Source organism: Equus caballus, chromosome 5 (genome assembly GCF_041296265.1).
Source record: "Equus caballus isolate H_3958 breed thoroughbred chromosome 5, TB-T2T, whole genome shotgun sequence".
NCBI lineage: Eukaryota > Metazoa > Chordata > Mammalia > Perissodactyla > Equidae > Equus > Equus caballus.
Window position 1 is genome coordinate 25,653,055 of NC_091688.1, and position 27,718 is coordinate 25,680,772.

Here is a 27,718-nt window from a genome sequence, read left to right on the forward strand (position 1 = left end):
GGAACTCTGTGGTGTCAGACTGGAATCAGAGGTATGGTGTGAATTCATGGTGTTCAATATATGGATACAGAGATAAATTTATAAGTTGTGTGCACATATGTGTGTGTATACGTGTACACACAAGCAAATATTCCCAAGTTCTGACCACTGAGATGGCCTGGGACCAGTGGCTCCACAAAAGTATGAGCATACGAGCACTCAAATCTTAGCTTGAAAATAATTTTCCACTCAAGAAAGCAGGGCTGAAGGAGAGAAAACAACAAGACGAACTTGGAATGTCTCACTGTGTCAGAAAATAAAGAAATGCCCGAGTATAAGGGGGACATGTCAAAAAGACACAGAAGCCAGCCTGAAGGTGCTCCCACTGGCCCTATCTGAGACCATTTACACATCTAAAGAAATCATGATAGTAACAGATTAGAACTCACTGAATAAAAGAGAAAACTTTGGGTTCATACTGATAGAAATTAATAAATAAAGAGAAAGAGAGGCTGGCCCCGTGGCCGAGTGGTTAAGTTCGCGCGCTCCACTGCAGGCGGCCCAGTGTTTCAGTGGTTCGAATCCTGGGCGCGGACATGGCACGGCTCATCAAACCACGCTGAGGCGGCATCCCACATGCCACAACTAGAAGGACCCACAACGAAGAATATACAACTATGTACCGGGGGGCTTTGGGGAGAAAAAGGAAAAAAAAAAATTAATAAATAAAGAGAAAGAGTAACTCTATACTGGAAAGGTCTGACAAACACCACCTTAAACAAGTGGTCAGTCAGCGTCATCAGTGATGGGACATGTGGAAATCGTGTGCCCCCTGATGAGGTGCAGGGAGGAGGACACAGCATCGTTTCTGTGCTGCTCCGTTCCTGCCAAAGACCCATCAACTAAAATTAATCACAAGGAAACATCATCCAAAATAACTGGCCTGTTATCTTCGGAGGTGTCAGGTTAAGAAAGCCGATGAAAAGCTGAGGTACTATTCCAGAATAAAGGACACTACAACTAAAGGCAATATGTAATTCTGAACTGCATCCTCTTGCTATAAAGGACATTATTGAGACATCTGGCAAAACCTGAATGTGGTCCAAGGTTTAGAAAGCAATAAAGTATTAATTTCCTGATGTGATGGTTGTTTTGTGATTACACAGAAAAATATCCTTGTTTATAGGAAATACACACTAAATTCAGGAGTGAATTTTAGGAGAGATTGGCCTGTCAAATTCGCAACTTCCTCTCAAATGGTTCAGGTTCTACACTTGTAATTTTTTTGTCTGAGAATATCTCAAAATAAAAATGTTTTAAAAAGTACAACTTCTTTTTCATTTTTATCTGTTACATGACTTAAAAAGTGACTATAGGGCCTGGCCCTGTGGCTGAGTGGTTAAGTTCTTGCGCTCCGCTGCAGGCGGCCCAGTGTTTCGTTGGTTCGAATCCTGGGTGCGGACATGGCACTGCTCATCAAACCACGCTGAGGCAGCGTCCCACATGCCACAACTAGAAGGACCCACAACGAGGAATATACAACTATGTACCGGGGGGCTTTGGGGAGAAAAAGGAAAAAAATAAAATCTTAAAAAAAAAAAAAAAGTGACTATAGTAATGATGAAGAGAGTGATACTAAGACGGATATTTCAAAATCAGGAGTTTCACAAAACTATTTCTTGAGACCGTAGAAATTAGTTATTTCATATAACATGATTTTTAAGTGTATATTTTAACTAAAACATTTACTATTATGGGTTAAAAAAAGATCAGTGAATGAATACACTCTCCAGGTTGAATTAAAATAGAATATTTAAGGTTTAAAAAAAATTTGAGGAAAAACAGTTTTCTAAAACCTGTGCGATCCAAAATTAAGATGATATTCAGCAGCAAGAAGTACGCCAATGTCTCATAAGCAGTTCTCACAAGCAATGACATGTATGCCTTACTTGAAGAAAGTATCAAACAGAAGTGGGCAAATCTGAAAGAATTTGCCAAGTATAATAAATTAGATGGGAATCTCAATAGAAGAATTTATGGCTTACAAAAAGATTTCCCAGTAGAAATTTCCTTCTATCAACTTCTCAGAGTCCCATTCGCTCCCTCCTAACCTCTGAAAGGTGTGATTTACCAAAATTTGGTTTACATTGAACTTTTCAGGGATGTATGACCTGAAAAGACAGAAGTCTCTGCTACGCGGCTGCCTGGCGCTCCTTCCTGTGCCAGTCCTCCTCTTGTAGAAGTGATCAGAATTGGGGCCAACTGGCACAGAATCAAGCATTATGTATCACGCCAAGTACCATTTCGGGTCCAACAAATTCTCATCTTTCTCCAGTAATGAAGAGGTGGACGTTCTTCTTGGACTGCAGCATCTGCGCAGCCCGCTCCACGCCGACCACGGCAGCCAACCTCTGGGCATCGTACTTGGAGTAGAGGACCATGCAGGTCCAGGCGGCTTCCTCGCCCCTGCTGGCGGCTCTCAGCATGTTACAGACCTCACTGTAGAAGTGGGGATATGTCGGCAGCTCATAGAAAATCAGGTTCCTGATGCCTTTGATCGTATACCTGTTAGAAGGGGAAAGAGAGGCCATGTCACCTGAGGAAATTTATGGAAAAGCTACCTAAGAGTTTTACAGGGGTGTAGCTCACTCTTGCCGCTTCACGCCCAAGGAGGAGGATAAGGGCACCACCAACAGACAGACCAAAGGTTATTCTAATTTGAGCTGAAAAGGCTTATTTTTGTGACAACATATTTGAATTCCTAGTGTTTGCCTTAAGATAGGATAAAAGAAATTTGCATTTCTTGAGCCTCCTCTGGGTAGACTGCGGTAGGGTGGGGAAAAATAGCAGACTAGGATTAAAAATCTGACACAGAAAACAAAAAGTAGGCACTTGCGAATTTAACATTATCCTTATCATAATAAGGCAAAACAACGTTTTGTAATGGAGACGAGGTCAGACCCAGTACATAAAATAAACTGCAGAAACTGTAAATGCGGTCCCATTAGTCTTTTCTTGTCACTCTGCAGACACGTTAACTCCATGGCAGATGTCCCAACTTCATCCATTTACAAACTGCCTGAGGACCCATAAGGCATCATGGGAAAGCAATTAGTTTCAACAGCTCACACACTTCTCTCCCTGCTGCACAGCGCTGCAGCGTGTGGTGGGGGGTGTAGACCCTAGGGACTCACCGTATGGTTGGGGTCAAGGTCAATCGTTCCCCCTGAGGCCCCACAACCCAAGATGTTATATGTTGACAAGGTTCTGACTTGCCCTGTTAGACTCTCTCATACATTTCTGACGTTACACTCCCGCGGGAATTTTATTTTATTTACAGAGGACGAGCTTTCCTCGCCTTTTTATACGATGGCTCATCCTGATCTCTGCGGAGACCCTCCTCTTCCAAACTGAAATGGCAATCCACGACTTGGTTCATTTTTCAACATCACTTTTCCATAAGGCAGAAATTCTAAGGACTAATGAACTTGAATAAACTTTTACCTAATTATCAAAACAAACAAAAACAAACATTGAGTTCTACTTCTGCTTATTATGTAGAGAAGTCAAGAGAATACTGCTCCCACGCTAACAGGAAAAAGCCTGACAATCTACAAAAGCATTCCTTTTCTTGAGCCTAGTGAGCCCATGACATGAAGCAACCAGATGAACTGATTCAATGACACGCTGGTGTGTTTAATAACTGGCTCTCAGTGGGGAAGGGAGGGTGCTGATTGGAAGCATTTGCCAATTTCTCTAGCGTAAATACTCCCACTATGGCCAATTTCAGGCTGCCGATGTCTTGTTGCTGAACTGGAGAGCTGGGAAGAGACATGCAACCAGATTTCAAGAGCCAGTATGAGCCAGCTCAGGCCACCACTGACTAAATTCCAAAGAGAGACAAGCCCGTCTCAAGAGAGACAGGGAACACGAACTCCTTTTCAGCTTTGGCAGAGCACAGGAGGAAGAGGGCAGCTGCCAAGAAAGCGGGTAGGAAGAAAACAGCTACACTCTTAACAAATTCTTAAAGAGCAGGTGTGGGCTCGTGTGAGAGTTCAGAATCCCTGGGATTCCGGACGCTCCTTGAGTTCACATTCACTCAGGAGCTCTTTCCACAGGCCTCCCCTGGGAGCCCTGGAGAATGATGGGGGCAAGGCGAAAGGCCTGAGAGAGGCCTCACTGGTGTGCAGACACGAAACCCCGCTCACTTCCCAGACCCGTACCTCCTACGGAGAGGCAACCTGAAGCCCACGGGAGGTGGGCAGGAGCCCCCTCCCAGCCCCACGTCCCAGCAAAGGTCAGCTGCTGGCGGGGGAGGGCAGGCGAAGTAAAAGTCGTCTGCCCCTAAGGGAGGGGCAGTAAACCCCCCAGCCCATCGCTCCTCACCAGAGGACTTCAATCCCAGACAAAGCCACGGCAGTCTGTCCCTGGGGAAAGCGCACGAAGGCCACTCAGCCTGAGGTCCTGCGTTCACATAAGCAGAGGTCTGGCACCACCAGGGGAGGCAGGATTTCTTTCTCACCGAGACCCCTTACAGACAGCAGGCAGAGTTTGGCTACCACGGGGTGGGTGGAGCAGGAACCCTGAGGAGGCCCCATCTCCACAGCCCAGGATGAACAGGGCCTGCCTACAACCGAGCTGGCCCAGGAGTCGAAGCCCTCGCAGGGAGTCACAAGCAGGAACAGCCCGCTGCTGGGGGAGGGGCTGGAGCAGGGAGGGACCCTCCTGTGGCACAGGGGTACAGGGCTTGGTGAGGGCTGAGAGGAGATCGGGACACTGAGAAATGCCCCTCCAGCACCTCGGGCCTCATGCTAAGCCCACTGTCTGCTGGAGGAATCGGAAGTCTGTGGTGCACGGAAGGCAACTACAGTAACAACTGAAACCTGACTAGATTCACAACCTCCTCACTAGCGGCCGAACAGCAGAAGAGCTGTGCCTCGACTCAGGTACCACTGACCTCAGCTCTACATTCAACTGACGATGGCAAAACACAAAGAAAAGCACGAAAAGGACATTCAAGTAATGAGATACCATTTTGACTATCAAGTCACTGGCAACAAGTGGGATTTTGCAGAAATAGGCCAACAGAGTATAAATCATTCTGTGTGTGTGTATTTGGTGGTGGTGGGGGGGGGAGATATGAGGAAGACGGGAGGCAGCAAATCAACTGCAACGTATAGCAAATTTTTAATTTTGTACAGCCTTTGAGCTAACAAGTTTTCCGTTCCAAATTTATCCTAAGAAAATAACTAGGCAACCACGCCATCAACTACGCATTTGGATGTTCTTGGCATTATTATATATAATAGCAGAAAATACAAAAGAATCTATGTGCCCATTAACAGGAAATTGGGTTAATTATATATCCATACAATGTAATACTACGTAACCATTAAAAAGGATGCAACACACAGCTCATAGACTACTTATTAATTACACAGAAAGGGTATCTTTACAATGGAGAGATTTAGCAGACCCACCGTGAGCGAGTGATCACATTTAGTGTCACCAAAAATGGAATAAACTGACACTATGTGCCTCTTGATGAGATGCAGTCGGAAGTACACAGTATCCCCTATCAAGGATTCTTACCAAAAGGTGTTTAATCTGAATCAGTGGTCCCCAAACTTTGCCGCATATTCAAATCACCTGTTTGTTTTTTGAAATACCTACACGTGATCCCCATCCCCAGACACCATGATTTAAACTGGTATTGGGGTACACCCTGGGCATTCAGATTTTTAAAAGCTCCCTGAGGGGATTCTAATGCATGGCAAGGTTTGGGAACCAGTGATCTAATTATAATAAAGCAACCAGACAAATCCAGACAGCAGGACATTCTATAGACAACTGGATTGGACTCTTCAAAAACTGCCAATGTCATGAAAAAGAAAAAAAGCAAGGGAATTATTCTTGATCAGGGTTTCTTAACCTCGGCACTACTGACATTTCAAGCCAGACACTTCTTTGTTGTGGGGACTGTCCTGTGCACTGTGGGATATTCAGCAGCATCCTGGCCTTGACCCACTAGAACCACTAGAATAACGTTCCAGTTGTGACAACCAAACACATCTGTAGATACCTTGGGGAGCAACACTGCCCCTGCTCGAGAACTACTAAGACAGACTAAAGAAACATGTTAACCAAGTGCAATATATGATGCTTAACTGAATCCTGGATTGGGGGAGAGACAGCCATAACGGTCATTTTGGGGACAACTAGGAAAATTTGAATATAGACTACATCTTCGGATGATATCGTAGTAACATCAAGTGGTATGATAATGGCGTTATGGTTAGATGAAGAATGTTCTTGCTTTTAGGAACTACATGCTGAAAACTTTAGGGCTTAAGTGTCATGAAGCCTCCTGAAATTTACTTTCAAATGGGTGAGGAAGAAAAAACAAGAGATGTGAGCAGAGAGAGCAAAGGAGAGACAGAATGTGGGTGTGTGCAAATGAGGCAGAGCGCGAACAGCTGGTGACGTCTAAGGGCAAGGTGTTAGAGATGTTCGCTGGTACAGTCTCACAATTTCTTTTGAAATGAACTCTTTCCAAATAAAAAGTTGGGGGGAGGGAGGATGTAATAGAGTTATATATATAAACTCAAAAATACATCCATGATATACAAATACATATACCAAAATGTTAACATATTTAAAAATTTTTTTTCAATGAGCACATAAAACATTTAAGGTACAAGAAAAAAATCCCAGCGTGTATAGTGTGATCCCAATTTTGATTTTTTTAAAGAAAATGTCTGTGTGAGTGTGCATACCCACATGTGTACATATTTTTTACAAAAGACAGGAAAAAATACACCTAAATGTGTATCTATATCAGGGCAGTGAGATTATAGGTGATTCCATTTTCTTTGTTTTTTTAACCGAGGTTTTCCAAGTTCTCTACAATAATTGTGTAACACTCTTGGAGTATTTATAAAACAAAACAACAAAACCAACTCCAGCAAGTGTGATATTTGAAAAACAAGGAAATCTCTCAGTCCCAATCACCCACAATGAGACTAGGCCAGTCCTGGAAACAGAGACTGTGACCAGGGCCTCTTCAGAGGGGCGGTTAGGGCCGATTCCCCATTATCTTCAGCATCCTCTCCCCTGCCCTCCTCCTCTCTTTTATATGCTTTGGGTCTGCAGGGTCCCCCCGCCCTGACAGGACCTAAAACTAAGGACATTCTAGATATTTATTTTACTGCCATCTGTTAGAGGCACCCACAACTGAGTTGAAAGGCAGGCTCCTCCGTGCGGTCTATAAGACCAGGTCTACTGCTTCTAGGCTGGGATTCTTCCACAGGGGCGGGAGGCACTCAGAAACACCCCAGCAGCCTCTCCCAACTCCCTAAATCTCACCTCCAGAGTTTCTGACTTGCGCCTGGCTGAGAATCCACCCCGTGGTAACCCCCTGACAACGCTCAGGGAAAGAGCTGTGACCCAGACTCTCCTCAGGAGGGCCACCTTGACCAGACACCCTTCCCATTCTAAGACTCTACTGGTTTCATCTCCCCCAATGAAAACAAATCTTCAGGCTGAAAATTTTTTGCTAGGTCACGAATGAATTATAGTATTTCTAACACTGCCCATTTCCACAGAGAATATAAATACAGAATTTCAGAGTTGGAGACTAAAGTTTAAAATACATGCACTTTCCCCAAGGTCAAATAAAAAAATCAAATCGCAAAGGCACTGCAGATAAAAACACCCGTCGTCACCTTGGTGATCTCTCAGGCAAAAAATTCTATAGTTGGAAACCTTGAGATAATTAGCAGTTACCGAACTCTGAAGCACATTATTCCCATTCATCTTCCACACAGGAAATACCCATTAACCTGGCCCAGGGTATGAGGCAAATGGTACATGCTAGGTTTGTCTTTAGAGTGACTTTGGGGGCAAAAACGGTTTGGTAAACAAATGGACTGTGTAAGGCAGGGGATTGTCCTGCTGACTTAAGAGAAAGGGCTCCTTTGACATCATGCCTTCTCCTTGGAAAGCTGCTGTCTGAGAGCGGTCCTCATCCCAGCCTAATGCACACTTGATATAGACAGTCACACTCGGAAGGTTTCCAACCCACCCACTTCACTTAAAGGGCTGGCTTTCATTTGTCAAGTTGATAGAAAACTAAGAGCTCCTAAGATCTGCTGAGTACAAACTCCCCCCAAATACCGCTTTCCAACATGAATAAAAACAACGACTTACTGGAACAAAGCAAATAATGATGCCAACCAGCAGGCATTCATTAACAGTCTTTGGCCAAAGAGCCTTATCTGGGTAGCTGAGAATGGAGCAGAGGAAACACTAATGTGGTCACATCTCAACTCTCCGCCCACGGAACACCTAGTCAGCAGAACACTCAGAGGTCACGTCCCGCCAGCCCGCTGTGCCCGGGCAGGCTGCTGATTCCTCCCTCCTCGTCTGGTAACAAGGACATGTCTGGGGAGCACCATCCTAACATCAGCGTAAACTACAAGGCAATGCAACGCCAGGCGCATCACGTAATATGCTCCAAAGCCGGGGAGATTTCTGGCTCTGTGTTAGGAAGTCTCTGGGAAAATGTGCCCCTCATTAGTATATGTGATGGAGAGTTAATAAAACAGTCAAGTCAGAACTTAGATTCATTGGACCTTATTGTGAATCAGGAAGAGGTAATAGGATGCAATTTCCATCTCTCCTTACGTACGGGTTTAAAAAGGGCTTTTTCATTTGGTAGCAGAAATAGAAAAATAATAAAATACCTGAGCTCTCGGGGCGCAAAGGGCTCCAAGTATCCCAGATAACAGAGGCCTCAATATTACTAACTAACAGATTTCTAAAAAAAGCCAATCCAACTTATTTTGTCAAAGTCACAAGGTGGGGAAGCTAAGCAGATGCTGACACCCTCAAATATTCCACTCTAAGCCCCTCACCTTTTGCCTCCTGCAAACACCAAGGGGTCCCTGAGTCCTGGCTCTTCTTGGTGAGGAAGTAAGCACGTGCTCACCTTCTCAGGACACACCAGAACTTTCTGCAGACTGACGCCGCACTCAGCCTCCATCTCTGCAGACCACACAGCCCCCGATATGCTGTCTGTGCTTCCACGACAGGTCCCTCCCCTCGCTGTACTCACTCCTACTGTCCCTGTTGAGAGTTGTTCCACTCTGGAATGTCTGTCTTGAGGTGTACAACCACAGCTAAAACTGAGTCCCAAGCATGGACCCACTCCAGATCTATATACAGGTTATACTGTAGTCACTCATTTGTTTCCTCAACCTTTTCCAACAATGCCTAAAGGGAGGCAACCAGCCAACCAACCAACCAACCAGCCAACCAACCAACCAGCCAACCAACCACAGTCTGTCCAGCCCCTAAATTCTCTGGCTTCTGCGCAAGAGGCAGAGTGAGGGAGGACCTTATAACACTGCAAAGCCCACCATGCACTCGGATGCAGGCCATGATCTGCACTGCATTTTCCCCTCCAGACAGGACACTTGAAACAAGGCACTACTTTACCTTTTGTAGAAATGGAAGCGCTCTGTGAAGAGCAGAAACTGCTTCTCTCCTTGAAGGAAAAAGTGTCTGGCCCTGGAGACACCAGACTTCTGGGTGTACTCGCAGATGTGGGTGAAGTTCAGTTCCTCCTTCTTGAAGTAATTTCGGAGACGCACAAAGTCAAAGTAGGAGGGGACATAGATGAGCGTGTGAGACATGACCGCGTCACGATACTGAGGCAAAATCTTGTTCACAAAAAAGTTAAACCTGGTTTGGAAAGGTAAAGGGCAAAGTCAGTGGTCTAGAGTTGAGCCTGTAGCGTCACTACTAACTGCATGACCCTGGGCAAGTCACAATCTCCCTCCACCTCCCCAAGGAGGCCAATATGGCTTACCTCACCACAAAGAGATTACATAAGGATAAAACGTGATAAGCACATTAAAAAATAAGTACTACCACTATTCATCATAAAGGATAGACGTAATGCTAGTATATCCCACAGAATTATTCTAAGGAGTATATAACCACATCATTCATTCATTCATTCAGTCAGTCGTCAAACTGCTGAACAACTACCACATGCTAAGCACCATTCTGCTACCATGGCTCCCTGAGTAAACACAATAAAGAGACAGGGGAAAAACATATGGAGAATTAGAAAAATAGTTCTTGCACTGAAGGGCTTACAATTAAGTTGTTGTCATGGGACACTTTGCAGCATTAAGCAGTGTAATGTAATTTAAAAATGCTACAGTCTGGAGGAAGGACCCATGATTTACAATACTAACCCTGCCACTAACTAGCTATGAGAACTAGGACATGGCACCATTTCTCTGTGGGCTTCAGTTTCCTCCTCTGTCAACGGCATGACTAGGTTCAATTATCTCATCTCATTTGGTAAATTGTAATCAATACACCCAACATGGAATCCAATTCTAAATTTGTATGCTAGACTCAAATCCCTCTCTTTGGCCGCCAGGGTTCCAACGGGACTGGGGAGGGATGGCTACCTGGCATCAATCACCGAAGCAAGGTTTTCAGCTTCCATCCTCTGGAAGACATGTGGGAGCTGCACCAGGACGTGACTGATGGAGCCTGTCATCGGGACATTCCTCACAGCCACCTGCCAGGAATCAATGGGAGCGTGAGGAGGTGAGCCATCCCCACTGTAGACCAAATGCTATCCTCTCCTTCTACCTCATGACCCAAACAATACATAACACTTCATAAAGATCCAGGGAAATAAGGAGAGAACCCACCTGGCCTTGCAGATTGACGCAGTACTTGTTGAACACGGAGTTTATCTGGGCATCCTGCAGGGCCCCAAACAGCAGTGTCTGACGATAGTACTTGGACCAATTATTGAGGCTCCACATGCGCACTCGAGAAAAGTCCACCCCGTGTGAGTCCAAGGGCAGGAGGTTCATGTGGTTCATCAAATGCTTTGAGCAGAAGTAACAGTACCATTCATATTTATTGAGCCTTCGCCTGTTGAGCACTGCTAGGTATTCTACAAGCCTATCATCTTATTTAACCCCATGGAGTACGTACTATCATCTCCCAAATTACAATAAGAAAATCAAGGCCTGGATGGGTGACTGACTTGCCCAGTCAAGTGAACACCCCCCGAGGCAAGAAAATAAGCTGAAACTGGCCACCTCTTGGACCTGGCTAAAAGGATCGAAGTGGTACCTATAGGAACAGTCCTTTTAAAGGAACTCCTGCAATGCCACCCTGGTCACTCTATGGGTTCCTTAGTCCTAGACTTGAACAAGAAGAGAAACGACATGGAAAACAGAGCTGTTGTCCATCAGTGACTTGGTTCTCAAAACATGAGAAGATTCTCAGAGCCACTACAGGGGCCTTTTCCTCAAATTAAAGACTAGGACTCAAGCATCGACACATCTTTTCTATGTTAATTGTATTCTTATCTTGTAAGATACATTGAAAGGTAATGAATACTATAAATTTATTCCCTGCTTTATAAATAAGTACTCCCCTTTATTTTTCCCAAACTTCCTGCAAGCCCTGGGGTTGCAGGCGAAGTAAATTCTCTATACCTTTAAAAAACAAACCTAATGTTCTGTGATAAAGATTGTTCCAAAGGACAGTTTTTCAATCCTAAAACTGACAACAGTGCAGAGTATGTGGAGAGGGAGAAAAAAATTACAGCACAAATTAAGTACGGGGATAAAGATAGCCTACATTTCTCTGCAAAACACACTAAGAAATCATGAGCAATGTTTTCCCATCTCCACTGAAGATCAAACAAGAGAATGAACATAAATGGCAGGAGGAATTATTTCAGGTAAAGATGTTCCTGATGAGGAGAATTTTCAACCAACCAACCAACTCACCACGCTAAAGTGGTCTATTAGCAGAAGAGACTTTTTTTTCTGGCTGAGGAAGAGTCGCCCTGAGCTAACATCCATGCCAGTCTTCCTCTATTTTTTAGAATGTGGGCTGCCAGCACAGCATGGCTGCTAACAGAGCGGTGTAGGTCCACGACTGGGAACCAAACCTGGGCTGTCAAAGCACAGCGAGCCGAACTTAACCACTAGGCCACTGGGGCTAGCCCCCAGAAATGACCTTTAACAGGAAAAAATCTTTTCTGGAGATTTGAAAATACTGATGAGAATTTTTATCTCTTTGGATAGTTAACTGACCAATCTGTGGGTACAAAAGGGAAAATAACATTCCATTTTCAAGTTGGAAAATGTGGAATATTTCCCTATTTCCAAACTAACTGAGTTTTAATCTGGACTTAAATAACCCTTTAAGACTTAAACTGCTGAGCTTATCTTTCTAAATGTGAACGTTGTCCCTCTAAATGTGAATGACCAGCATTACCAAGACATGCTCCCAGTTCTGCATCAGATAAATGTCGGCTTGATCAATGATGAGAAGCTCAATGGAAGACAAAAAGTCAAAATCTCTCTTCTTCTCTCCTTCTCCACCAATGATGGTCCTCAAGCCCAGAGGGGAGGCAATGAGGATGTCCGAGGAGTAAAAGGGGGCATAGAGTCGGATGCTTCTCTGAAGTATTGCCACTCCTACACAGAACAGCCAAGTACACATCAAGTTCGTAAGTCATGACCAAGCGATGAGCTTCCACCCTCTCAAAGCATTCCTCTCCCCTTGTACCTTCTAGATCTTTCCCCTTAGCATATAACCATGCTCAAACTGCTTTATTTATTAAAATCATCATCATCATCATCCCTCGCATCTAGGGTCCCTTCCAGCTCTCACTCTTCCTTTCCTTAAGTGTTAAACTTCTCCAGAAAATTGTCTCTACTTTGAAATCTCCCACTCACTCCTCAATACACCACAATCTGGTCTCTGATTCTCAGGACTCCACTGACATGACTCTTGTTAAGGTCACCAACAGCTCTTGGGTACCAATTCAATGGCACTTTAGTGTTTCTTGTCATGAATGCTAAGCAGCACTTTAAACACCCCCTCCCTGAAATGTCCTTTTCCTCACTGGTGGTTTCCGCGACTTCAATACTTAGTTCTGCTTCTATCACTGACCTGGCCCTTATCTGTCTTTCCGAATCCAAATAGCAATTCTACAAACCCCTAAATTCACCTGCAGGTTCTCCTGTCACTCTACATAAAGCTTTGGGTAAATTTATTCACTAACCATGGCCTCAACATCACCTTCACAAAAATTTATATTTCCTGCCCACATCTCTTCCCTGAGCTCAAGACTGATATATCAGCTGCTTGCTGGATACCTGTACATATTTAAAACTAAACATTGCTCTGGTCCCCTTGCACCTTACACTCCAGCCATGCTGAAGCCTGTGTGAGTCTTAGGCTGTGTCTGGCTGATTCACCCTGATGGCTCTGCACGTGCAGTTTCCTGTCTGAAACCTTTTCCCCCACTCTGACCACCTCCATTTGTAACTGGCTATATTCCACTCAGGTTTCAATTTAGTACAGACGGCACCTCCCCGGAGGCCTTCCCTAACCACTCGTGCCCATTTTGGGTAAGGAGATTTGCTTTAAATGCTCCGAGAACACCCACTGCATCTTCTGATCCTAAGACTTATTCCTTTCCCTATTAGGCTGGACTTCCTTAACAGTAGGAGTCATAACTTTTATTTCTATACCTCTAGCTTCTTAAATAGTGCCTGGCACATAGTAGATGCTTAATAAACGTCTGGTGAATGAGCATATGTGACTAATAAACATTTTCCAAGAACTTTATCAATGTACAACCAATCAAGTATATGGAAGCTGAATGAGAGCCAAGCAAAAACGTGAAAAGCTGGGTGGGAATTGCTAAGTCTTGAGTGGAGATAATTCAGGGGCAGGCACTCTACATGGCAGGCAGGAGGGAAGTCCACTATCACACACAGATAGTTTATTTATTCAGCCTCCTCAGAATGACCCACTCAGCCCCTGTCTCTTCCGACTCCCCCAAGAACCTCTCGACTACATGCTACCAGCTATGGGCGTGCTGAGACAGTTCTCTCAAAAACGTGCATGTGCCTCTTACACCTGCCTTCAGAGACACTCTGCACATCAGCCAAGCGTTCCCCCATTAGCCAGGGCAGGACCCTGCCCTGGCAGACAAGATGCCTCAAGTGCAGACCCTTGTTCCGTTAGGAGGCTGAGTCAGTGACCCACTGAGAGAACGCCTAATTCCAGGCTTCCAGCTGTGTGAAGCTCACCCCTCAGGTCTCTCAGGGGCTCAGTTTTGACAAGGATGAATTACCGATCCTGAAGTGGTCATCAATGTTGCCGACAAATACGGCTTCATAATCCTCAGGCCTCTTCAGATTGGGTGGTCTCTCCTCAGGATCCGAGCCATACTCTCCCTTAAACCTCTTTTTGTTGCTTACAATTATCTTCTTCTTGCTGTCACCCTCAAGGAGGCTGATGAAGAGCTGTACCACTCGCAGAGCAGCTTCCCGGAACGGCACCACTATCAGCACCTGTGGAGAGAGCAACGGGCAGCTTTGGTGGGGCAGAGGGAAGGAACAGCAGCTCGAGGTGAGCCTCCGAGGACCTGGCACTAAAGAGCCCTCTGTACAGCAGTGGTCCCCCGCCAGGGACCACATCTACGTCACCCACTTTGCACAGGACCTGGCTCAGTAGCAGAAGCTGAGCACCTTTCACATCCACAGCACCATGTCCTGTGGACTTCAATCTCACGGCTCTATGGGAGGCAATTCTCAAGCAGAATTTGGAAATACCTCTGAGGATAAGTCAATGCCGTTAAGAGAGGTGTCTACTAGCAAAAACCCAAGGACATAAACACACAAGCTCTTCCCAGCAAGGAATATTACACATTTCTGTCTCCTGCAGAACTGACTATAGTATTTTTATCCATGAGACCCAAGGAATAAATATATGCTGAATAAGTAAATGAATTAGATGCAGTAAGTAGAGAACAAATAAAACTGGTAAGGAAAAACGACTAAGGCATCATTACTTTTCCAGTACATTCCCTAGTAAATTTTCAGAAATGACAATAAAGCATTTCTGAAATAGGATCATATTTTAACAGGAAATAGAGGACTCAGTTTTCCAAACATTTCCAAAAATGCTTAAAGTTACAACTGTTGAGGAAAAAACCCAGAAGACGTCTAATAAAAGATTAATTTCTAACTACCTTTTTGAAAACAATACAACAATGGAAATAACTCCAGTCAGATCATGCAATTCACTCAATTCTAAATGTGATTCACAGGTAAACTGCCTCCTATTCTTTTTCGCGATTCTAAATGGAAAGAGATCATCTTATAATCAAGACTCTGAGGTAGTCGCCCAGAAAGGGGATCAGCCTAGCCGAGGGGTGCAGTGATTCAGCTTGGTACAGGGCAGGGATGACGGACCGAGACTGAAGAGGGCCGAGCTATTGCCCCAGCTGTGACACTAGTAAGTGTCTAGGTTTCTGCTTCCCCAGCTGTCAAACGGGGGTTGGACTGAGAAATCACTAAAAGCCACATCAGTATGAAAACCCTAGAATCCGATTAAGCTCAGTGAGAACAACCTAAGAAGATGAGGCTTCCTCAGTACGGAGAGAGACAGGCTACGGGGGCGAGGGAGTAGACAACAGAAGATCTAGCTCCACGCCAGCATGAAAAGTGCAGACAGAATTAAAAGACATTTTCTAGGAAGCCCCAGATGCCCCAGAGCTCAGGCTGATGAGCCCAAATCAATGTCATCGTCACTTTGTAGCAATAACTACACAACGGAAAAATAGGGACTTTTGTTTTCCAAAGTTTACATATTTATGTGGCTTAATGAAGAGAATCCTTGTTCCAGTGTCATCTCTGCCACCCTTTCCCTGGTTCTCTTTAGCTAAGGCCCTCTACAAATCTGGGTCTCTGTGCACAGCTGTAATATGAAGAGACTGGAGAAAAGGCTCATTAAGGTCCCATCCAGCTCCGGCAACCACAGAGAGATTGCTAATGGAGTGTAATTTGTGAGTTCAGGGCTTATCTTTAGGGAGAATTATCATGGAGGGAGCTGCTACTCACAAGTTTCCAGTTAGACCCACTGTGAGCAGCAGCCCACTGAGCTGTCTGCGGCACGGCTCTGACACTAGCTGGCAGTCTAACCTGCTCACTCTTGGACTCATTCATTACTCCAATCATTAAAATACCTGAGCACCTGCTAAGTGCCAGGCACCTGTCCGGCAGTGCCTTGCAGCTAGCCTCCTTCCTGAGGGCAAGGCTCTCCTGCTGCCACTCACCTTGGGCCTGGTTAGCCCCTGGTCCCTGAAGTCATCGTCGTCACCCACCCCAAGCTTCTGGCTTCGGCGTCTGCTGTTGTTGCCAAGCACCTGGGCATTGGCTTTGAGGACGTGATTTATGACGTGCAGGCAGTACACGTGGCGGATCTCCTCCCCATTCTTCAGGGCGGTCCTTTCTGGGTAGAACAAGTCCCGGTAAGAATTCATAATTAAGAAGAGCTCTTTCTGGAGGGGTGTGAAGGGGCTACTTGATTTCTGGGCAGCAGAGAGGAACTGGCTGTTGGTCTTGGTCCAGGTAGATTCCAGAGGCTTCTGGAGATGAAGTGACTGTAAGTCAATGTCCTTTGGGGGTTTAAATGTTTCCAACTTCTGAAACTTAGATGAAAAGACAAGCTGGCCTAGGGTGGGCCACTAGGGGAGAGAGAGATCAAAAGTTAAGTTAGAAATGAATTATGACACCTTATTTTCACACAGTACCTTATAACTTACCAAGACCTCTCATGATTCACAGATCATCTCATTTAATCCTCACAACCACCCTGCAAGGCAGATACTATAATGCTCTTCTCACGGTTCAGGAAATGCTGAGGTTCAGAGAGGTTATGTGATTCAGACAAACTTTACCCAGGAGAGAAGACAGCTGAGGGCTAGAGTCCACGGTTTCTGACTTCACATTTGAGCTCTTTACCATATCAGTGTGTCCCAAACTGTTCTGTGGAACACACTCTGGGAAGTCAAAATTCATTCCAGAAAAAAATGGGCTCTGTGGTTAGATAACTTTGGTAAACACCACAAAACCTAATCCCCCTCAGGCAGATTCACAATGCATATTAGATACTAAAGGCTCTGATGAGTCCTATGCTAAGAACTGCGTTTCACTTGATTTAACTTAAAGGGTTCCAAATTTATTTGCACGTGGAACTTTTTTTTCTTTTTGAGACATATCTATTAGAATCCTAAAGAATAATATTTTGCGGGATACCAGTTTGGGAATTTTTGCACTATGATAAAATTGCTAATTTCAGCCAAAAAAACAACAAAAAAAGGATGGCCTCAGCAATAAAAAGGAATGAACTACTGACACTGGCCAAGAACTAGGATGAATCTCCAAGGAATTATGCTAAGTAAAAAAAACTAATCTGCATGAATCCTTTTTTTTGTGTGTGTGAGGAAGATTGGCCCTAAGCTAACATCTGTTGCCAATCCTCCTCCTTTTGCTTGAGGAAGATTGTTGCTGAGCTAACATCTGTGCCAATATGCCAATCTTCCTCTATTTTGTATGTAGGTCCACGCCCGGGATCCAAACCCACAAACCCCGGGCCGTTGAAGCGGAGTGTGCAAACTTAACCACTACACCACTGGGCTGGCCCCTGTATGATTCTTTTCAAATAACAGTTTTGAAATGACAACATTACAGAAGGAGAACAGATTAGTGATTACCAAGGATTAGGAATGAGGGGAAGGAGGTGGGTGTGGCTTTAAGAGGGCAAGAGGAAACAGGAGGAATCTTTACGGTGCTGGAAATGTTCTCTATCTTGACTGTGGGGGTGGACAGGGGAACCTACACACGTGATAAAACAGGATAGAACTGAACATACACACACAACTGAGTAGGAGCAAAACGGGTGAAATCTGAGTAAGACAGGTAGATTCTACCAATGTCACCTTCCTGGCTGTGATATTGTACTTTAGTTTCGCAAGATGTCATCACTGGGGGAAAGTGGGCAAAGGGCACAAGGGATGTCTTTGTATTATTTCTTACAACTGCAACTTATAATTATTATCTCAATAAAAATTCCAATTAAAAAAGGATGACCAACTCTCACAAACAGCATCAGTAGGTAAAAAAAAAACAAAGCAGCAAAAACTGCTCCATATCTGAGTAATTTAGCGGTGAATGCATCGCAGTTATTTCAAACAAATGAACAACAGTAGCTACTGTTTTACTGAACACTTCTATGTATCAGTCAGTAAACTAAACTACATCATTCTGAGGTAGGCATTATTGCCCCCTCTAATAGATGAGAATAGTGAAGATCAAAAAGGTAGGTTAACTTGCCTTAAGTCACGGGACAGCCCCTCGCAGATGGTAGTCTAAACCCTGGCGTACCTGGTGTACACTCTTCTCTTCTCTGGCTCCCACACTCCAGCTTCCCAGAGCCTTTTCTAGCCACACCTGTGCCCCAGGAGGCTCCTGCAGCCTTCCTGTGTCCTGCTCCCCTATCAAGCCATCTACCACTGCTGCGTACCCTGCATTCAGGGAGACCGCTAAAACCCAGGAGCACTGCTTTACTTAGAGCTTTTCTCCATTTGTGACTGGGATGACCAAGAACACTTACTTTTAGCTGGTGGGTAGTTTTGGGATTTGTGGGAACAGCCTGAATTTCTTTTTCTTTCAGTTCTTTGTTCACATGTTGTAGAAACGGATCTAAGTCAGAAATAAAAACTGTCAGAACACCTGGAGGAAACGGCAGGCATCTTTTGGTCTTCCCGTGTGAATGAGACGCTGCTCTTCACGATGTTAACTAATCCTTTCTCCCATATGCTTTCCCCATCCTCTCTCCCAGTCTAGAGCTTAAAAGATTCTGACAGGTTCATCTTCCTAAAGCATTTCTCTAACTACATTACTTCCCAGCTCAAAAACCTTTGAAGAAACTTCCCAGTCTGACATTTGGGGCACCACAGGATATACGTCCAACCTACCTCTCCAATATAATTTCTGAATTACACGACCCTCAAATTCTTCTGCCTCTGTGGCTTTCTTTCCTTTAATTAAAAATTCTAGAAATCCCACTAAAGTATTTTGTAGATATCAACAACTTAATTCTAGAGCTTATATGGAGATGTACCCCAAAATATAACTTTAAATTACATTAAGCGAAAAATGACAGAACTGAAAGGAGAAAGAGACAAATACACATAGTTCAGAAATTTACAAGTTGATTCTATAATTAATATGCAAATATGAGGGAAGCAGAATAGCTGGTAAATGTTACAAAAGAGAAAGCTAGAAAACTATGTGATTTCAAGACTTCCCACAAAGCTATTGTTAGTAAGCAGTGTGATACTGCCCTAAGGATAGACAAATAAATCAACTGAACATTTTTTTTTTTTGAGGAAGATTAGCCCTGAGCTAACATCTGTGCCCATCCTCCTCTATTTTATATGTGGGATGCCTGCCATAGCATGGCTTGCCAAGCGGTGCCATGTCCACACCTGGGATCCGAACCAGTGAATCCTGGGCCGCTGAAGCAGAATGTGCAAACTTAACCACTGTGCCAACAGGCCGGCCCCTGAACATTTTCTAAAATGGTGAAATAGAACCATAAATATACAGTTATGATTTTTGATAAAATCATCAAAGTAATGTGGTGGGAAAGAAAAATATTTTTCAATAGATGGTGCTGAACAACTGGATAAACATATGGAAAGAAATGGCCTTTCCTCCTACTTCATTTCATTCACAAAATTTAATCCAAGGTGGATTACAGATTTCAAGCTAACAGCCAAATCTATGAAGCTTCTAGAAGAAACAGTGGAGTATTTCTGTGACCTTGGAGTATGCAAAGATTTAGAGAGAACACTAAAAGGGCTAATCATAAAAGAAAAAAAGAGAGAAACTAGGCTTCATCATAATTAAACACTCTGTCATCAAAAGAACCTGCTAAGGAAACGAAAGGACAAGCCAAATACTGGGAGAAAATATTTGTGAAACAGACATCTGACAAATAGCTTATATTCAGAATACACGAAGAGGAAGAGTGCCTACAGATCAAAATAAAAAGACAAACAACCCAAATAAAAATGAGTAAAATACTTGAATGGGTACTTTAATAAAGAAGATATATCTAAGCCGACAATAAGAATATGGAAAATTATTAAACATCACTAGTTATTTGAGAAATGCAAATTAAATGTAGAGGATAACACCTCATACCGACTTGAAAAGCTAAAAAAAAAAAATTTCTATCCTCTCCTTTACCTCATTTTTGTATATCCAAATAGTTTAATGTTACTCTCTGACTTACAATAAATAACTATTTCCCAGGAGCCTACTGTGTCAGGCACAGTACTGGCTCCACTAAGAGGCCATCCCGGGTTCCCCATAGACAGTCCCCTACTGCACTCCCACCCCCCAACCCCAACACAGACCCGTGCATGTCTTATGTCATCTACTGGCCTGGAAGATCCCTGAGGGCAGGTTCCATGTCTGACTTATCTTGCACTGCAGGACTCACAGAAATGCTCACTACTCAACTGAGTTGAACAAATGATCCAAACGGTAGCCCCTGCACTCAGGGTTATCTTCAGTGCTCTGAGCTGGCACCCAACCTTCTCTTCCAGCCCCACTCACTAGGAAGCAAAGTTAAATGACCCATTCACGGATCCAAATGGTAAAACATCAAATGCAAAGCACCTTGTACTAAATATACTTAAGAAAAGAGTAAACAATAGGACACGAGAATTCTAGTTGCTAATATATCTGTACAGCCAAAATGACTAGAGAAATTCTGGATAGTCAAGCTTCCTAATGTTTCCTCCAGAGTTTTAACATTTTGGTGGTTCAGAATGGGGTTTGTGCCCAAATTCTAACTGCTACTTCTCCCTCTCCCTTATAACAGCCAATAGAACCAAAAAGCCAAATGAGCAAATTAAAATTTCAGCCTCATTAATTGTAGAGCTGGGTTGAAGAGTGGCACTGGGACCAAAAAAGGCAGGCAGGACAGAGAACGAGACCAATCTGACTTGCTCACCCAGACAGAGGCTGAGAAACTGGACCCGAGAAAGAGAGCAGAGACCTGCCTAAGCCTACCACAGGCAGGCCTCGTCCGAGCGACTGCAGGTTGGACAGAGGCATGGCCGAGAGGCCGAGAGAGGCTGGGGAGACAGGGTGGAGTTTTTCGGCTTCTGAGGTGCTCCCTGGTAAAAACGACCAATCAGATTGCCCACTCCTGCGTCTCAGAAATCTGGAAAATTATTGCTCCAATAAGCAAAAAGAATTGAAGGGTAGAGAGGAAAGTGCAAAGTATTTTCTCCTCTTTCTCTTCCTTTCCTGCTGGGAACAAAATCAGAAGTCTCCCCCGGACCCCAATTCTGGAAATGTGAGGCCTGGGGAACTGGCCTCCCCTGCTATCATTCTTAAGCTGTTCTCCTAACAACCCCCACTCCCAATAGTGCCTAACCACTGAAAAACACAAAAATACCTCGGAGAAGTACTTTCTCCCAGCTCGAGAGCTAGCTGCTGAACTATCTGTTTTTATTGCCGCTCATTCCAATAACAGGCGAGTCCCCGTGAATTAGCCTACAGCCCCTGTAGTAAGCCCCAGGTGAATTCAAGCAACACATCCTGTGCTCTGACCTAGTGACACTTTCAGAGAAGAGCTGCCTCCACTTTCCTCTTCGAGAAAATTGGTTTCCAGGCTGAAGAGCGACTCGTGTTTTGCATCCGTAAACTCCTCGGGGGATCCATGTGACGTGGCAGGGGGCCCGTCCCCATCTTTTCCCTCAGGGTCAGCAGGTAAGGCCATACCTGCAATTTTGAGAAACATTTTGTTAAATTATTTACGCATAAATATACTTCTGTTGACAAATAAAACTAACTCCTTAGTCTATATCAACACTAGTGTTCACTGCTAATATTTACTTTTAAGCAAATTCAGGTAGGTAGAAAACATAAGTTTCAAAATGAAGGCTGATTGTTGACCAATTTCAGTTCTAGGAACTTTTTCTTTTCTTTTCTTTTCTTTTTTAACAGATTGGCACCTGAGCTAAGAGTTGCCAATCTTTTTTCTTTTTTTTTTCTTCTCCTCCCCAAAGCCACCCAGTACATAGTTGTAGATCCTAGTTGTGAGTGCCTCTGGTTGTGCTGTGTGGGACACTGCCTTAGCATGACCTGACGAGTGGTGCCATGTCCACACCCAGGATCTGAACCGGTGAAACCCTGGACCACCCAAGTGGAGTGCACGAACTTAACCATGGGGCCGGCCCCCAGGGACTTTTTCTAAGATGATAAAGTATGCTAAGATGTACATGTAAAGATATTCAAAGCAGCACTGATTATGGTAAGAAATAACTGGAAAAAATGACATCATTTTCTATCAGTCGGGTACTGATTACACTACCATGTATCATTTACACCAGAATACTATGTAATTCAGAAGCTAATGTCAATCCACAGTTACACACATGGAAAAAGGCCCATGGCATATTATTAAAGAAAGAAAGTAAGTTACAGAAATGTATGAGACCATTAAACACATATACACAAATATATGTACATACTCTTATTCACACACATATATCCATAAAAAAGTATTCTGGAAGGTTATATAAAACGTTAATGGTGTTCATCTCAAGGTGGTGCAGATATCGGTTTAACTATACTGCCCCCTTAAATTTTTACAGTAAATATAAATTACGTTTATAATTAAAAACCAGGGGCTGGCCCTGTGGCTGAGTGGTTAAGTTTGCATGCTCTGCTTTGGCAGCCCAGGGTTTTGCTGGTTCGGATCCTGGGTGTGGACGTGGCACTGCATGTCAAGCCATGCTGAGGCAGCGTCCCACATAACACAACCAGAAGGACCTACAGCTAGAATATACAACTATGTACTGGGGGGCTTTGGGGAGAAGAAGGAAGAAAAAGAAGATTGGCAACAGACGTTAGCTCAGGTGCCAAACTTAAAAAAAACCCAAAAAAATCCAAACTTTTCGTTTTTAAAAGTCCAAAACAGGAAAGGAAAATAGGAAACAAAACAAAACTAAACCCTAAGTCTGAAGCAATGAAGTGTTATCCTAGTAAAACTGATGAATTAAAATACTAAGAATGGTGTGTGACACCTGAAAGTACAGAGAAAAATTCTCACTGTTCCATACAAATCTGCTGTTCAAAATGTTTTGCATATTTTATATCTTTCTTCCATTAAATTTTGCCTCTCTAAGGGAGGAACAGTAATCTCTTTAACATATTGAGACTCATAACTAAGTAACAAAAACAAAACTAGGTTCTCTTTCCTCTGAATCAGGGGAACTTTAACTAGAACTGACGAAGTCCTGGAAATGATAAACAAAAACGTTATTTCCGCATTTTTCTGGCAAGAGGGTCCTGTGCTTTCATCAGCTTCTCAAAGACATCGCCGAACACAAGGTTAAGAACCTCTGCTTTGGATCCATGTGCTTTCAGCCAACTCACACAGCACAGGGTACTGTGGGGCAATCTGTCCATAGTCCTGGCAAAGACGACGCATCCACCAAAGACACTTACTCTCCTGCATGTCGGTAGATTCTGCTGCTGTCTCATCTTCCACACTGACATCACTATCGCCATCTTCATCGTTTGTTTCTGCCTCATCTACAACACTGTCTTCCTCCTCTTCTTCTTCCTCCTCATCTTCCTCAGAAACACTCTTTAATGTGGCGAGTAGTTTGTGGTACCCAGAAACTTGTTCTGGTTCACTCTCTGCTTCACTTTCAGAACCTGAAGTATCTGAACTCTCTGACTAAAAGGAAAATGCAAATTTTAAAAACAAAAATGATATTGTTCTCGTTGCTACCCTATGACCATCATCAGACCAAGAGCGTAACAGGTTCAGACTTTCCTAAATAAAAATTACCTTTTTTGCAAATATGCAATCCTATCTATTCAATCAAGCCCAGCATCAAATTTATTTAAAATAGCTAATCTAGCTATGATTCTAGAAGCTCTTCATCTTCTTTGAACTGCTAATGTTCCACATGGGAAGAAAGCTGACTAAAACATAGAGCTTTAGGTTATAAGGTTATCTACCCCACGTGTCAGCCATTTGGCACGATTAAAGGGGCAAGAGAAAAATTACAATACAACAAAGGAATGCCGTTGTTTTGAGTTTGTCGTAATGAGATAGGAACTTGGTTCATTTTGCACTCTATTTGTGGCTTCTTTTATGTTAAACAAACAAGATACTCCCTGTTAGGATTCACCAAGAGTCCTCTGGAACACCTCCTTAACAGGTTCTAACAGGCTTATTCCTCAGGACGGTTTCAAACTCTGGTTACTGTATTAGCTATCATGACGGTATTTTAACAGACATCTGCATTCAAAACCAAGCAATATTACTAAAATAATGGATTACATCTAAAATCAGAAAGAATGGAAATGTAGCTAAACTTCATTATTATACACAGTCTTAAAAGTAACAACCCAAAACCAACTATTATAAAGAAGGTATAAAACATTACCAGTTGACAAATCTGTGGTTTTGCTTCCTGTCTGGAAACCCTGAGAAGAAATAGATAATGTTAAACTTCATCTACAAGTACGTAGCAATTAGGAAAAATTCTAATGATAAAACTTTAAGTGAAAAAGGCAGAATATACCATTACAGACATATTACAACTATAGTCATGTAAAACCTACATATGCATTTGGACAGGGATTGTAAGAATATGACAAATAAATAACTGATAAATGAAAAGTTTAACGAGGCCATATGACAAATAGTAGAGTCACACAACTGGCTCTCATCCCAAAGATCGATAAATTTGGCAAATAAAAGCCCTCGGGGTTCATACAGTCTGGACACTTAGAGAGGAACTTATAACCAACGACACATCAGTCTGCTCAAGGTAACTGGACAGATCAGTGATCAATTCTTTAAAAACAAAAACACTCTTAGAAAACCTCTGACCACACAAAACCCAGCCCCCACACAGTGGGTGTGTCGTCTAGCATAAAGCCGCGGGCTCAACAACAGGCAGGCAGACCCAAGAAGAACCCCATCTCCGGGCGGGATGCCGCCAGAATCCTCCCCAGCCGAGCACCCGCCAGGCCCGACCCGAGCACGGTGGGCGCCGGGGAAGAGTGGGAAGAGGCGGGAGCAGCCCTGTCACCATTCCATAGGAGACCGGCGGGCCAGCCCCGGGGAAGCCCCGGATCTCACCGGGAAAAGACGCCGGCAGCTCAGGCCCCCGCCACGCCCCTCCCCTCCATACTTGTCATAGAAGGGATGCTCCTCGCCGAAATCCCGAAGATGCTTCTTCTGCTTTTTAGTCAGGCTGTTGAGCAGCTGGCTCTGGCTCCGGCTCCCGCGTTTGCCCATAGCGAAAACGTCAAGATCGCGCACCTGCAAGAGCCACGGTTGCCAACACGAAGCTGTCTTGTCAACCCACTCACGTGGGCTCGCCGACGGCGCTTTACGACGGAGGCAGGTTGCCATAAAGCAGACCGGCTTTACGTCGCGCTTGTACGACAGGCGTTAGAACTTCCTGGTCCCGATTCCGCCCCCTTGCGGGGCTCTTTGGAAGCGCATCACGTGTCCCCATTTGTTCTCTGGGTCCTGGAACGTTGTCAGGCCGGCTGGGGCCGCCCGTGTGGGTAGATCGGTGAGCGTGGTTTGTGCTTCTCTTTTGGTTGTGGGACTCAGCCTGCGTACACGTGTAGTAGCAGAGATGGTTGAATGCAGTGACTTTATATTATACTACAATAAAAATACCAACCAATACTCGAGGGTGCCGGCACATCTCACTTCATCCTCACAACAGTACACAAATAGGTCTTGTTTTAATAAGCCTGATAGTGCATATGAGGAACCTGATGCCTAGAAAAGACTACACACCAGCGAGAGAGAAGATGGAAACCTAATCTGTCTGATGCGACTACAGGCGTTTACCCACTAGGATCTGCATGCGTTTGCTGGATAAAGAATGGGGACGGAAGCTGACATTCCCGCCCTCATCCCACCCCCTCATTTTCTGGAAGTATTGGAAGAGCCCCTACAAACAAATCTGTACCTACATTCTTCATGTTACAAGAGCAGAAACACATCCAGAAAGCTAAAGTGACTTTCCTAAAATTACGAAGAGAGTTGACGTTAGAGAAAACGGTAGAACTCAATCAAGTGTCTCAAAACTGAACCCGGGCAAAGGGGGATGGAAAAATTTACTAAGGCGGAGTAACCGTTCTAAATCTTGATTGTGATGGTGGTTACACCTTGTATACAATTACAAAATTATCCAACTGCATGTTTAACATTGGTGAATTTTAATGTATGTAAATAATAACCTCAATAAACAAAGAGGAAAACTCAAAAAAACTCCACCAAAACTGGACTTAGTACTCCAGAGACAGGCAGAGTGTGCAGGGCGATTTGAGACCAATGAATAAACACAGCCAGATACTTTTTTTCATAGTTGTAACTCATAATCTCGTGTTCTATTAAAAAAAGTGCTAAATCATAGACCGCAGAATTCACCTGAATATTTCAACAGGAGCCATCAAAGAGTGTTCACTTGCCTCTGCTATGAGCCGTCCTTCTGTGGGAAAAGTTGAGCTTTGGTGCATACCATGTCACACCTGTAGAAGTTCACCAGAACTACTAGGATCCTGTTCTTGTCGGTTGTAGTGGCCATCCTCTACTCCTCATTAGATTCTGGGAGGCTGGAGTGTGGTAGGGAGGGCAGGCAGAGGGAGAATCAAGAAAATATGCAAAGAGCGGGTGGTGCCAGCAGCTGGCCCAGCCAAGGAACCCACGGACAGACAGCTGTCTTCTGTCTAATTTCCAGATAGAAGGTACAGTCGCTTATGTCAACAAAAGGCTGTTTGCAAAATGTCGTCACATGTTTTAAGCCGCTAACCACAGTATAACCTGGCTGTAGCAATAAAGAGTCAGACTTTTTTCTCCTCCTACCCAATCTCAAGTGCCCCAGCTTCCCTCCCCAGAGGCAACCAGTTTCTTGGTGTTCCTCCAGAGATCTTCTATAAAAAGCTATACTCTCGAGTGCTGGAGGTGACTCCTTACTCTCTCCTGGTTTCCACATCCATGTAGTCCTGTGGACAGGTCTAGACTGTTCCCAGGTTCAGGCAAAAATGTGCCCTTGCCCCACCCAAGCGGTTTCATCATTGGCTCACCAGCAATGGAAAAGGAGCCAGCCCTCTTCTCCTGAAAATATTGATATTAGCCTTTGACAGTGTGAAAGGCGACCCTTTGTGAAATTTTAACCTCAGAGCCCAGGCTTTAAACGTTTTTTTCATGCCTCCAGTGAAAGTTGTCTTAGTAAAACCCTCACAAAGAAGATATGCCAACTAGTGAAGACCCTGGGAAAATTCTAATGAAGGCAAAATTTGTTCTTCTGTTTCTTCTTCCCACCCTCAGCCCTTCCTTTTCTCTCCAAATTTTCTTTTACCTCTACCCTCAGGCACGCAGTATTTTCAGGGGTGAAGGCAGACCAGGAAATAACGTTTTATATGAGTTCATAAAGAGGTGTTAATGAACTAAGAAGTTACTTTTCCTGAGGTATTTGCAATTTCCAGGTGACTCCCTAGGATAGTAATCTCAAGGGATGGAGGAGGGAGAGCTGTCCCTTAGGACAAGAATGTCAGAATATTCAGGAAGGTGTTAATAATTTAAAAGAAAAACATTTTCTTTGGAAAATTTCAAGTATATACAAAAGTAGAACAATATAATGCACTCCCATGTGCCCATTACTCAACTTCTACAATTATCAATACAAGGCCATCTTGTTTCATATATATGCCCACCCACCACCCCGACACCCCTCTGCATTATTTTTGAAACAAAT

General features: G+C 44.0%; 1 protein-coding gene across 3 annotated transcripts; it reads right to left on the reverse strand.

The window, feature by feature from the left end:
- Positions 1 to 1,773: 1,773 nt before the first annotated feature.
- Positions 1,774 to 26,991, reverse strand: UTP25 (UTP25 small subunit processome component). Of its 3 annotated transcripts, none has more exons than XM_070266756.1 (13): positions 26,392 to 26,991; positions 25,133 to 25,564; positions 24,380 to 24,419; positions 23,427 to 23,661; positions 21,525 to 21,695; positions 18,505 to 18,593; positions 16,166 to 16,576; positions 14,180 to 14,399; positions 12,307 to 12,509; positions 10,716 to 10,898; positions 10,467 to 10,579; positions 9,478 to 9,723; positions 1,774 to 2,544 (listed from the first exon to the last, which is right to left on the reverse strand). In XM_070266756.1, the coding sequence occupies exons 2-13, from the start codon at positions 25,354 to 25,356 to the stop codon at positions 2,301 to 2,303; spliced, it is 2,379 nt and encodes a 792-aa protein (XP_070122857.1). In that variant the 5' UTR covers positions 25,357 to 25,564; positions 26,392 to 26,991; the 3' UTR covers positions 1,774 to 2,300. The 3 variants fall into 3 exon arrangements, with proteins under 3 accessions (XP_070122857.1, XP_070122858.1, XP_001915779.3); XM_070266757.1 differs by having other exon boundaries at positions 26,433 to 26,725; XM_001915744.5 differs by lacking the exon at positions 26,392 to 26,991 and having other exon boundaries at positions 25,133 to 25,617.
- Between the last annotated feature and the right edge of the window lie 727 nt (positions 26,992 to 27,718).